The sequence below is a fragment of the Echinops telfairi genome, unplaced genomic scaffold (genome assembly GCF_000313985.2).
Source record: "Echinops telfairi isolate 266 unplaced genomic scaffold, ASM31398v2 ScPeMD7_655;HRSCAF=1070, whole genome shotgun sequence".
Taxonomy (NCBI): domain Eukaryota; kingdom Metazoa; phylum Chordata; class Mammalia; order Afrosoricida; family Tenrecidae; genus Echinops; species Echinops telfairi.
Window position 1 is genome coordinate 29,418,347 of NW_022104553.1, and position 13,780 is coordinate 29,432,126.

At 51.0% G+C, this 13,780-nt stretch overlaps 1 protein-coding gene across 1 annotated transcript in view; it reads left to right on the forward strand.

Annotated features, from left to right (window-relative positions):
- ATP1A3 (ATPase Na+/K+ transporting subunit alpha 3) overlaps positions 1-4,253 on the forward strand; it is a 26,806-nt gene extending 22,553 nt beyond the window's left edge. The window contains exons 15-19 of the mRNA XM_045292696.1: positions 1,130-1,437; positions 2,710-2,840; positions 3,197-3,298; positions 3,515-3,606; positions 3,833-4,253. Of these exons, the coding sequence (XP_045148631.1) occupies positions 1,130-1,437; positions 2,710-2,840; positions 3,197-3,298; positions 3,515-3,606; positions 3,833-3,861 (662 nt within the window). The 3' untranslated portion in view covers positions 3,862-4,253. The remainder of the gene's footprint in view (positions 1-1,129; positions 1,438-2,709; positions 2,841-3,196; positions 3,299-3,514; positions 3,607-3,832) is intronic.
- The last annotated feature ends 9,527 nt before the right edge of the window (positions 4,254-13,780 follow it).

Consider the following 13,780-nt stretch of genomic DNA (forward strand, 5'->3'; position numbering starts at 1 on the left):
GGTTGGGTCATGGAAGGGAAGAAATTAAGAGGCAGACAAAAGTTTAGGGGTGCTCACCTCCTCCATGAAGCCAGGTCTGAGCAGGAGAGAGAGAGCATGCCTTCCTACACCAACTTATAGAGTCTCCGGGCATGCAAGGCCCCCTGATCACAGGTACAGGTTACATATGTGACAAAGTGGGCATATCGTAATCCTGGGGGGTCCCCGAGTTCATTGGGGGAGTAACCTAACACCAGTGCTGGGGGCAGGTAAGGGGGAGTGACTGTCCCCTGAGCAGGGAGAGCAGGAGCTCTAGAGGTCAAGCTTCCTGCCAGAGAGCAATCAGCCATGTGCTTGGAAGAGGGGGCTTGAAGGCCGCACTTTGGTGGGAGGATATGGTGGGGAATGCTTTTTAATGATGAGAATATGATTGGGACTCATCTCACAAGTGTAAAGGCCTCCCTCCACCCAGAGTGCTGGCCTCCCAGGCTTCTTAATTAGGAGAATAAAGCAGTTGTCCGCATACACTCTCTCCCAGCTCAACACGGAACACGGAGGAGCTGGGTCAGCGTCCTTGGCTAGCCGGCTTCTGTCTCAATGCCCATGGCCTGGCCCCTAGTGGACACTCAGAAAACATGCGGATGGGTGCTGGTCAGTAGGATGGGCGGATCCTGCAAGGACAGGGCTGGGCTTGAAGCCTTCCCCTCTCTGTGTGGGGGTGGGGTAGCCGAACAGTTCAGGAGGCACTGCCCCAGCCAGTCTCCAGCACAACGGGGGCTAGATTAGGCAGGGGATCTCTGAGGGCAGGGCTGGGCCCCGTCCCCCCACCTCCTCTTCTCTAGGGCTCCAGAGGTGACGTGTGCAGAGCCTTGGAGGGGGTGAGCTCCCTCCCAGTAAGCAGAGCCCTCATGGCCATTGTCAAGGTCCCAGGGAAAATCATTCCTGTGTTGGGTGGGGCTTGGAGAGGGGTGCTATCAGCCCAGCCCAGGTGGTCCTCTGGATTTGGGGATGTTCTCATCCAGGGTGGCCTGGGTCAGGTGGAAGGTTACCCTTCTTGAGGGAGGCCCTGTCCCAGATGGCTCATCTCAGGTCCTCGCCACCAGGTACCACCCTTAGGTTACCCTCTGGGAGCCCATCTTAGGGTGACAAGTCTCAGATAAGAGGACCAAGGTGGCCCACCTGTCCAGCTCCCCTGTGGCAGACTCCAGAGACCTCCGATGTGACTGGGCAGGCCACCTCCTCCCTCTTCGGCCTCCTCCTCCGACAGCCTCTGCTTGTCTGCCTTCTCTCCCCGCCCTCCCGGCCCCCTCAGGAATGATCCAGGCTCTCGGCGGCTTCTTCTCCTACTTTGTGATCCTGGCAGAAAACGGCTTCTTGCCCAGCAACCTGGTGGGCATCCGGCTGAATTGGGATGACCGCACCGTCAATGACCTGGAGGACAGCTATGGGCAGCAGTGGGTGAGTGGGGCCCCCAGCTGCCAGGGAGCCTCAGAACCAGGGGCCAGGCCCGGAGGAAGAGCCCAGGGTCCAGTGGTGCTGGGAACAGGAGTGGATGTTCTTGTCGGCCAGAAAGCCAGATGTCAGAATTCGGGGCAGCAGCTTCAGGAGGCAAGCTCTCTCTCCGCCAGCTTTGGGGGGAAGGTCCTTGTCTCTCTGGGCTGTGTTCCTCGGTGTCTTGGTGAGTTTCCTGGTGGGGCACTTGTCCCCATGCCATTGACACAAACCGTCGTGGCTCGGCAGGAAGTGAATGTAGCACGGCTTCACCGACACAACAAATGGGGTGGCATCCACAGGGATAGGGTTTAGGATCCCAGTGCTTATTTAGGGAACACACAGCTCAACACAGAACACGGAGGAGCTGGGTCAGCGTCTTGGCTGGCCGGCTTATGGCCAAATGCCCATGGCCTGGCCCATAGTGGACAGTCAGAAAACATGCAGGTGGGTGGTGGTGACCAGGAGGGGGTGGCCCCTTGCAAGGACGGGGCTAGGGATGCCCCAGGTTTTGTGCTTCATCTGTCCCAGGGGCAGCAGCAAAGCCCTCTGCATGCTCACCTCCTACTGGGCCCACCCCATGCACTGCCCAGCCCATGTGGCCCTCAGAACCCACCACCAGGCCGGGGCTTCTCTTTCCTGTCTGCCTCCGCACCCACACCCAGGGCTGCGGGCGGGCGCAGACTTGCCCTCTGGGCTGTCACCCGTCAATTCCTGCCTGGGCTGCGAGGCCCTGCTGATCACAGACGGACGGACGGACGGACGGGACTGTCTCTGTGCCACTCAGTGGGGGAAATGGTTAAGGCCCCTTGTTGTGTCTGTCTTTCCATGGAGCCACTGGGTGGGACCAACAGCCGTGCCCTTGGCTGCCAATGGGGAGATCACAGGTTCAAGTCCCCCCCCTCCCAGAAGCCAGCTGAGCTGCTGCTCCTCGGCCCTCCAGGGGGTGCCTCAAAATGTTTGTGGGGGGAAAAACCCACGAGCTTCTGGTTCCGTTTCTCCACCAACTTTTGGAAGTCCCCCCACCCCTCACAGTGGATGGTGTCGGAAGCGGCTGAGTTTGGGTGGTGGACAGTGGCAGAAGGCAAGCACCTCAGAAAGAGACGGCTTGCCTTTGCCCTGAGTCACCCAGGGGCGGGGGTGACCCCGACACCCCAGGGGTGTCCCCCGGAGGAGGGCCAGGAGGAGGGCAGCCAGGGCTGCAGAACCACTGACCCCTGAGTTCTGCCACCCCCGCAGACGTACGAGCAGCGGAAAGTGGTGGAGTTCACGTGCCACACGGCCTTCTTCGTGAGCATCGTGGTGGTGCAGTGGGCCGACCTCATCATCTGCAAGACCCGCAGGAACTCCGTCTTCCAGCAGGGCATGAAGTGAGTCTGTCTGTGTGTCTGTCTGTCAGGGGCTCCACTGCAGGATAGGAGGCGAGCCTGCCTGTTGGTCAGTCAGTCTGTGTGTCTGCCTGTCTGTCTCTTTGGGCCCTCTGCTCAGGCTCCACAACAGGGCATGAAGTGAGCCTGTCTGTGTGTGTGTGTGTGTGTGTGTGTGTGTGTGTGTGTATGGGTGTGTGCGCGCTGTCTGGGGTCCCCCACTCAGGCTCTGCTCCTTGTTGGGCCCCTACCTGCCCTGAGGTCCCTCCCAGTCTGGGGCTGCCCAGCTCGTGTGGGGTTTCCCCCCTGGCTTCCAGAGCTGAGCTATTTCTTAGGCTGGTATGTGACTGTGTTTCTAGGAACAAGATCCTGATCTTCGGGCTGTTTGAGGAGACGGCTCTCGCGGCCTTCCTGTCCTACTGTCCCGGCATGGATGTGGCTCTCCGCATGTACCCTCTCAAGTGAGTGACCCACCCCCCACCCCCCGCTGGCCCCTGCAGCGCTCCATGGACCTCCAGCTCCTGTGCCTCTCCAGACCCTACCACACCCCTGTCAGATGCCACCAGGCCTTCCCCAAGGGCCAGCCTCCCAGGGGGCACTCATCGGCACCCATCCCGGGGACTATCTGTGCCCTGCTGGCCCCACACTGACCGACGCTATCCGCTCTCCCTCCGCAGGCCCAGCTGGTGGTTCTGTGCCTTCCCCTACAGCTTCCTCATCTTTGTCTACGATGAGATCCGCAAGCTCATCCTGCGCAGGAACCCCGGGGGTGAGGGGCTCCCGGGGGACCTGAACGGGTGGGGGGAGGGGGGAGGGACAGGGTCGGGGCAGGGGGCCCTGGAGTGGGGAGGAGGAAGAGGATGCTAACCTCACTCTCCCCTGGCCTCTGTCCCGCCTCCGCTCCACCCTGCCCACCCCCTCTCTGTCTCTCTTGGTTTGCCTCTCTCTGGGTCTCCTCTCTGACTGACCTCCCGTCCCCCCCCCTTCCTTTCCAGGCTGGGTGGAGAAAGAGACCTACTACTGACCTCATCCCTGCCACATCGCCGTCTCTTCCTGCACCACCCCCCTGCCCAGGACAGCCCCTTCCAGTGCCCCCCATTTTGTATTCTGGAGGAGGGGCCCTCTCTCCCAGGGCCCCACCTTGGACCCCACCCCTCAAGTGATCTCCTGCCTCTACCCCTGCCTCCCTCTGGCTGGCTTCTCTCCCCGGCCCCTGCCTCCCCTCTCTCTCCCTCTCTCTTCCCTGTGTGTCAGTTTCTCTCTGCTCCTGGTCCTCCTGCCCCCGCCCTTGCCCCTCCATCCCTGGCCCCCCTCCCCCCTGCTCCCTCCCAGAGCTCTTTTTTACTCCCCTGGCCCCTTGGCCGATGCCGTCTCTGATTCTGGACAATTATCCAATACATCCGTGGGCAGAACCAAGCCGTGTGCCGTGTTCGACTTGTTCTCTACCTGGGGGTCTGAACGGGCAGGTGGGTGGCCCCTGTGCTGGTGAGCTGTGGGAGGGTCACCCCCACAGTTGAGCTGGGCACAGACTCTCCAAGTGGTGGGGTTCCAGAGGCTTAGACGATCGTTTCCAAAGTGGGGGCTGCCGGAAGGCGCCAGGGGGCTGCCAAAGCAGATGCCCACACTTTATCCTGGACGATGGGCTGTGTTAAGATTTGTCTGGACAAACAAAGCCAGGCACACTCACCTCGGTGCAAGAAAGAGCTTTGTACCCAGAAGTAATTACATCTCAAAAAGCCAGCCCAGCCTGGTCCAGCCCAAATTGACAAGTCCACCGCTAGTCCATAAGTCCTTCTTCTGACTCTCAAAGTCATGTACGCTGACGCAGAATGGTGAACCAGGAAGATCACGGGCCGGTGGGTGCGGAGTCCGGTGGATCCACAGTTGGTGGAAACACAGCCAGGTGGCGCCTATAGCTCTCAGGTGAGTCCCAGCAAGCAGGAAGTCCCAGCAATCAACCTGACTTGATTGACAGGTTTAACTCCACCCCTAGCCAGCAGCGTCTACTTGGCATAGCCGCTAACCGCCATAGAGGTGGGGGACCCTGGTGGGAGAATGGCTACACATTGGGCTGAGATCCACATGGTCAGCAGTTTGAAACCATCAGCAGCTCCAAGGGAGTGAAATGGGGCTTTTTACTACCGTAAACAGTTACAGTCTTAGAGACCCACCGGGGGCAGGACTCCCTGTGAGTCAGCATGGGCTCAGTGGCCTGAGCTTGGTTTGGGACCACAGGGACAGCACTACAAAAGTGTTTGGTTGCCAAAGGGCTGCTGGGTAATTTTTTTTCCCCCTGAAAGGAGCCAAAGAAAGGTGGGAGCCTGTGATGTAGACACAAATGTTGCCGGAGGGAGAAAAGTGAGTTCATTTGTCAGGGCATGCTGGGATGCTGGAGGTGAAGGCAATCAGACACAGGAATCGGACTCTCGGATCAGATGCTGCGGTCCATGCTGTTGCTGATGGTGACGGAGCCCCCCACTGGGCGCCCTGCTCTCTTCCCTGCACATTAACTCAGGCCTTTCGAGGTGTGAGGCTCAGAGAGGGCAAGTGGCTTACCCAAGGTCACACAGCTGGAAGGAGGCCAGGTTGGGATCTGACCGCAGGCTGTGCAGACTTCCGGTGTCTTTGAGGGGCCACACTGAGGACCTTCCCATGGCCTCTCTCTTTGGGCGTCTGATTAGGAGTGTGTACATCGCTGCTCTCCGCATACCCGATGTTCACGCTCATCTGTTCCACGTGAGGCTCTCCAGGGCAACACCGCCTTCAAAAAGGCTCGGTCCACAGTGAGGTCCCTGTCGGTGACGGGAGCGTGTGGGACAGGGAGGTGGACAGTCTTCCCCATACAATCAAACTGTGCATGCCCAGGACAGCCACTAAGGCTCCTGTTGTGTTGTAACCGGACGCCGGACTTCATGGTGAACCGGGCCTGCAGGGTCATCTTACTTAGCCCTGTAAACCTTACGGAGCACCGAATGTTCATTTGAAATGAGAGCTTAGACTGAGGTCAGAACCAGTGTACAATAGAGTCATCAGAACGCAGCACAGTGTGAAACCTAAGCTTTAACCCTAGCCCCTAACCCTACCCTAACCCTAACCCCTAACCTCTAACCCTAACTCAACCCTAACCCCTAACCCTACCCTAACCTTAACTCCACCCTAGACCCTAACCCTAACTCCACCCTAACCCTAAACCTACCCTAGCCCCTAACCCTAACCCTACCCTAGCCCCTAACCCCTAACCCTAACTGCACCCTAACCCCTAAACCTAACTCTATGTAACCCCTAACCCTACCCCCACCTCCTAACCCTAACTCAACCCTAACCCCTAACCCTAACCCTAACCCTAACTCCACCCTAACCCCTAACCTTAATTCAACCCTAACCCCTAAGCCTAGCTCAACCCTAACCCTAACTCAACCTTAATCCCTAACCCTAAATCAACCCTAGACCCTAACTCCACCCTAATCCTATCCTAACCCTAACTCAACCCTAACCCTAACTCCACCCTAACCCCTAACCCTAACTCAACTCTAACCCCTAACTCAACCCTAACCCTAACTCTACCCTAACCCTTAACCCTAACTCCACCCTAACCCTATCCCTAACCCTACCTTAGACCCTAAGCCTAACCCTAACTCTACCCTAGCCCCTAAGCCTAACTCAACCCTAACCCTACCTTTACCCAACCACCTAACCTTAAACCTAAACCTAATTTCAAAACAAAACTTCATTTCAAACACATGCTTAGCATTAAACCTAAATCACACACCACCGACCCTTAAAGAGAATGTTAACCCTAAATGTAAGCCTAACCCTAACACAAATCAAACTCAAAACTACAGCCTTACCATAACCCTAAACCCAAACCTAACTTTAAACATAAACAAGAATCCTAACCCTTACATTAAAACTATTTCTAACCCTAACCATAAACCTAAATATAACCCTCACCCTAAACCTAAATATACCTATAACTCTGCCTTGTCTATTGGCATATAATTCACATACAATTACATGATTCAGCCGCATCAAGAAGAGTTGTATAATCATCACCACCATCAATTTTATAACATTTTCTCACTCTTGTGTTCATTATTAGCACCCCATTTCCCTCCTAATTTCCCCTACCATGCGCCCAAGGAACCTCTATTCCAGAGTTACCTATCCTGGATTTCACATACAGAAAAACATTTCTTCAAAAGAAACTAACAACATAACAAATTAAAACAGATAAAAACCTCAATCGAAAAGAAAGCAGAAAATATTTAAAATTAGAACAAATTTGAAATGGATCAAAAGGGAGATCACACTTCGATGGCTGCTTGTTGGAAGACAAGTCTTTAAGATATTAGACGCTATTCCTTCTGAAAGTCAGGCACCAACTAGTCTCTTCACCACACTTTGCTGTAGCACCTATATCTTCAGTGATCTCTTCATGAAAGTGGGCATCAAGCAGGGACATGTCATAACTAATTTTTCTTAGATTAGGGCTAGAATTAAGGGTAAGCCTCAAATCCATTCACAGAGCTATGGTTTATATAAGTCTCTGGTTCAGAGATACTTACATGGGTGTAAGAAAGAGCTTTAAATAAAGAGTAATTGTATATTAAGAAAACATCCCAGCCCAGTCCAGATCAAGTCCTTAAGTCTGATAGTACCCCATATGTCCAACAACAGACTGTAAATTCCTCTTCAGACTCACGCAACATATGCAATGACGCAGAATGCAGGAAGATCAGAGGCCAGTGGGTTGAAAGTCTTATGGATCTAGTGGGGGTGGAAGCATCTCAGTGCTGGCATGGGTGTCCGTGTGGCTCCTCCAGCTCCAGGAATCTGACTCTATCAACATGGCTCCATTTGTCTTGTCAGCAGGAAGATGAAGCAAAGAGAGTGTGTGTGTGTGTCTGCCCTCCAGTGAGCTATTTATCTCTGTCGGGCCTCCAAATGAGGTCATCAAGCTGCAACCTCATTGACAGGCTAGACTCCACCCCTTCACAAGTTGACAGTAACTGCTACAGTCAGTAATTAAGACAATGTTGTAGAATTTAAAACATTGGTGAGAAAAAGAATAGTAGGCTAGTTTTGAACCACGATACATGAATGACTGACTTTTACAGATTAAACTCTTAAGTGACTGCGCATTATTTACACAAGAGTGGGGGTTGGTGATAAGGCAAAAGTTTCAATAATATTCACTCGCAACAGCAGATCCACAGATCAATACATGTCATAATGAATCAGCGAGGGGGCATTAAAATAGTTAGGAGGCCCGGGCCACCCTTCACTGGGCACCCTTCAAGGCAAGAGAGTAGCACCAAAGTCAAATGTCCATCAGGTCTAGGACCTTGGGATAGCACCATCTGCTGCTTCTCACACTAGGGAGTTTCAGCCGTAAGTTCAAGGTCTACAGGTGAGTTTGAGGTAAAGCCCAGGTCACTTAGTGGGGTTTCCACATGGAGACCTTCTGGTGTACAAGCCTAAACATTTTTTTAAATCATTTTATTGGGGGCTCCTACAGCTCTTATCACAATCCATCCATCCATCCATTGTCAAGCACATTTGTATATATGTTGCCATCATCATTTTCAAAACATTTTCTTTCTACTTGCTCTCAGCTCATTGCACCCCCACTGACCCTCCTTCCCTAATGAACCCTTAATAATTTATAATTTTTTTCATGTCCTATATCGACCGCTGTCTCCCTTCACCCACTTTTCTGTTGTTTGTTCCCCTGGGAGGGGGTTACATGTAGATCATTGTGATCGGTTCCCCTCTATTCCCCCCACCTTCTCCTTCCCTTCCTGGTATCACTACTCTCATTATTGGTCCTGAGGGGTTTCTCTGTCCTGGATTCCCTGCGTTTCCAGCTCTTATTTATACCAGTGTACATGCTCTGGTCAAGCCAGATTTGTAAGGTAGAATTGGTGTCATGATAGTATGGGGGTGGAGAGCATTAAAGAACCAGAGGAAAGGTGTATGCTTCATCAGTGCTATACTGCACCCTGACTGGCTCGTCTCCTCCTTGTGACCCTTTTGTAATGAGATGTCCAATTGTCTACAAATGGGCTTTGGGTCTTCACTCCACGCTCCCCCTTATGCACATTGATATTTTTTGTTCTGGGTCTTTGATGCCTGATACCTGATCCCATTGACACCTTGTGATCACACAGGCTGGTGGGCTTCTTCCATGTGGGCTTTGTTGCTTCTCAGCTAGATGGCCACTTGTTTGTCTTCAAGCCTGGAAGACCCCAGATGCTATATCTTTTGATAGCTGAGCACCATCAGCTTTCTTCACTACATTTGCTTTTCCACCCATTTGTCTTCAGCGATCCTATTGGAAAGGTGAGTATCACAGAATGCCAGGTTATTAGAACAAAGTGTTCTTGAGGGAGTACTTGAGTAGAAGTTCAATGTCTCTCTGCTACCTTAATACTAAACATATAAATATATGTACATAGATCTGTTAGATCTCTCTCTCTCGGGGGAGAGATATACCTCACAAGAGAGAATTCACACCGAAGCCTGGTTTGTGATCCAGGTGAGTTTGATGACAGTTAGAAGCAGTTTCAGGTTCTATGGTAAATGAAACACAAGTCAGACAGAGTCTGAGGCACAGTTGTGAGATCGCAACCCGGCTGCGCTGCATTGTGTAGCAGCCGCTGGGAGAGCCAGAGAGAAACCGTCTGGCCTTTTCAGGCCTGCCTCCCCTCCCACGTTGGGAGGCGTGATTGATGATACTGGTCGACCCCATTGGCTGAATCAAATTCACCTGGTCTAGATGAGCCAATCCAGGTGTAATGCCTACTTAGGTGTACCACCCCTTCCTGGTCTGGAACTTGAACCTAACAGATCTATTTCCCTATCATTATATAGAAATATATTTACATATGTACATGCCTTTATTTAGGCCTCTATAAAGGTCCTTTGCCCCCCCAGTTCTTTCCTCTACGTCCTTTTACTTTCCTCTTGTCCCACTATCATGTTCAGCCTTCATTCAGGTTTCAGTAATTCCTCTCGGCTACATTGCCCTTGATCAAGCCCTACCAGGCATCCTATGCCCTCCTCACCATTGACTTTAGATCACTTGTTGCTCCCTTGTCCCTGGGTTTGTTGACACCTCCCTACCTTTCCCCCACCTTCCCCTCTCCCGTGTCCCACAGGAACCACTGGTCCCATTGTTTTCTCTTCTGTTTTGTTTATCCCACCTATCTTATCTAGATAGACATGCAGAGACAAAAATGACCTTTAGTATTTTCCAGTTGAGTCTGATGGGGTGCCACACTCTGGCCCCAAAGTCTGCTTTCGGTATTCCTGGGGGCTTCATTGCTTTGCTCCCCTTGCTGTTCTGTTGCACACCCTTAGTGTTTTTCCCCCGGTGTGATGGGGTCAGATCGGGCACAATTCCTGCACTGTGCCTCCAGTGTTGTCCCTTATAGCAATATGGGTCATGTCTCGTGGTGGGGCCGGCCCTATGGTCCTCTCTGTACATTGGCTGCTCTGAGCAGGAATATCATCCTCGGGGCTTGGTGGGCCAGGAAGTGATCAACTCTCTCTCCTTCCCTCTTCGTTTGCTCCTGTGTGAAACTTTTTTTTTTTAATACAGGTTTGTTTGGGCTTTTTTTATACAGTTTTATTGGCACTTCACCGACATATCATATAATTCAATAGTTCAGCCAAGAAGAGTTGTACAATCTTTACCACAATCAATTTGAGAACATTTTCTTCTTCCTTGTACTCATTGTTATTCGTGCAATATATATTTTTTCAATTTTGGCAAAAATACACCCAACAAAACATTCACCAATAACTTCCCCATGTATACTTCCGGGTCATTTATTTAACTCTTCGTGGTGTCCAACCATTGTGGTTAGCCCTCTCCACACTGTCCCACCACCATGACAGTGAACTCAATGGCCTCTAAGCAGAAACTTCCTCCTTCACCCACAGTCACCATAGGTCATTGGGTTTCTCTTTCTTTCTTTCTTTTTTAAGCAGCGTCCTTGTTCCTAGTCATATCCACCTATCTTGTGGTTAGCAGCCCAACACATAAGCCCCTATGCCACCAGAGCTCCTTGTAATATCCACGCATCAAGCACTCCCCAAGTTAAAGTGCTTCCACAAAGACTTGGATTTCATCATCACAGCCGCTCTAATGCTCCCTCCCTATGGCTCTCCTAGTCTCCTTCCCCTCCCCCTTCCAGATAAACCATCTCCTCGGTCATCGTCGCTGAGCCTCCACTCCTTCTGTGCTTCCCAAACCGGGAGACCTGACAGAAACAACAAAAACCCCAAAATGAAAGAAAACAGAAAGAAGTAAACAACAACAACAATAGTATAAAGATAAAGATAAAAAGTAAGAAAGAAAAAAACACCAACACTCTCTTAAAAGCCAGAGAAGACATTTATTTCTGGGAACAATCGAGAAATAGGTGAGCATAGCGCAAACTCAGGTTGGGTCAAGAGATAGGTCAACCAACCAAGTATCATATTATACCATGGCTCAATTCACCATCATCAAATTCACAGTCCTTTCTGTCTGCCAGGGAAGCTGTCCGTGTCCCTCGCCTGTGCCCAGAGATCTGCCAGAGACGTACTCTGCCTGCTACTCTGCAGATGGCTTTGGGGCTCCCACTGTCCTCCATACCTTCTACAAATTGGGTGTGCACAATTTCAGCTCCGATACTTTGCCCTTCATCCTGTTTGGTTTTGTTATTGTCATCCTTGGATGACACAGGCTGGTGTGCTGCTTCTGTGACCTTAGTTGACTCCTCACATAGATAGCTGCTTGTTTGATGACAAGCCTTTACAGCCCCAGACACCATTCCAATTGATAGCCAGGCACCACCTGCTTTCTTCACCACACTTGCTGTAGCACCCTTATCTTCAGTGATCTCTTCATGAAGGTGACTATCGAACAGGGTCATGTTATAACAGTGGTTCTCAACCTGTGGGTCGTGACCCCTTTGGGGTTTGAAGGACCCTTTCACAGGGGTCGCCCGATTCATAACAGCAGCAAAATGACAGTGATGAAGTAGCACTGAAAATAATTTTATGGGGAAAAAAATTTTATGGTGGGGTGGAGGTGTCACCACAACATGAGGAACTGTATGAAAGGGTCACAGCATTAGGAAGGTTGTGTTATAAGAACTAACTGTTCTTGGATTAGGTCTAGAATTACGTGGGAGCCCAGAATCCATCTGCTTGTCCCTGGACAACCCTAAATGTAACATAAGTGTTATCCCAACCCAAACTTTAAATATATCCACAGATTTAAACCTAACCCTAAAATGTATTGTGTTCCTAAACATAAACATATCCCTAAACAAAACAAAAAAGAAAAGAAACATTTCGGTATTGGAGATTTGCCTGTTGATGGTCATGGGGATGTTTCCGGTTTGTTATTGTTTGGCCAGTATAATGGGTGCCACTAGGAACAAGAACATTTGAGTCGTGATAATGAGTATGTACCTCTTTGGGTACAGACTAGGAGTGGAATTCCTGGGTCATAGGACAGACTATGTTTCACTTTAGTAGAAACTGCCAACCCAGTTTCAAAATGCTTGTGCCATATTTCATTCCCACCAGCATGGTACGAAAGTTCTAGTTGTTCAACATCCTGGTCCACACTCAGTATGGTCGGTCTTGACTGTTAGCCATGCTCATGGGGCAGCTACACCACTTCTCTTGAGGGAGCCTCTAACAAAGTAAGAGACTCAAATCAGGCTGGGGCCAGGCCTGTCTGGATGGCCAGGATGCTCATGTGAGTGCAGAGGGCAGGTGTCATAATCACTGGACACTCTTGATGTTCAGGACACAGCCGGGCCCAGCTATATGGGTTTATATCTCTCCTAGGGAAGCTGAAGAAGCCAGTGTACCCATCAGGTGTCAGGTAAGAAATACTATCCTACACAGGCGGACAAACCGAGGCCCAGAGATGGGACCTTGAGATCACACGGGAAAACTCACTGCCATTGAGACCATGTCGACTCATAGGACAGAATAGAAGTGTTGTTTCTGGGTTCTCCCAGCCCCTCAAGAGCAGATGGCCTCGTCCCTGTTCTGCAGTGACTGGTTATCAGAGGAAACCAGCCTCTAACAACAGAGGGGTCCATAGGCGCACTGGTATGGCGATAATATATAAAGGTTATAGTAGTCACAGAGAATAGGAAAGATAGGAGAGAGAGTAAAACAAAGGAGTCAGACACATTTCATGGTAGCATGCTCACCCCCAAGACAGCCATTGCTCTCAGCAGCCTGGTCTGCACAGAGAGAGTCTTTACTGTCTTGGGATATTTATAGGTAGCCATAAGTCATGCATATTCAGTAGTTACATATGTCACAAGGTGGGTGGTAGCCACAGTAAAGTCCCTGAGCTCACAGGTGAGGAAACCTAATACCTGCATTGGGGGAAGGTATGAGGGGGGATGGGTGCCACTGCAGGAGGAGATAACAAAAATGCTTCTACAGCAGCGGTTCTCAACCTGTGGGTCATGACCCCTTTGGGCTTTCATGGGGGTCGCCTGATTCATAACAGTAGCAAAATGACAGTGAGGAAGTAACAACAAAAATAATTTTCTGTTTGGGGGGGTCAGCACATGAGAAACTGTATGAAAGGGTCGCGGCATTAGGAAGGTTGAGAACCACTGTTCTAGAGGGAGACAGAATCAACCATGTGCTTACTTTAAGGCAGCAGAGCTGTTAGGGGAGAATCCATGGGAATGACATTTAAAGCAGGATCATGTACTTGGACTTTATCTCTTACTGTGTTACTCTGGGTACTTTAGAGAAACAAATCCACAGAACCTCATGTATAAGAGAGAGTTTTCTATAAAGGTTAAGAGAGCATCAAGGAAATATCCCAACCCAGTGCTGCCCAAGCCCACAAGTCCATTAACCCATATGTCCAACACAAATCCACAAAGTCCTCCTCCATCTCACAAAAC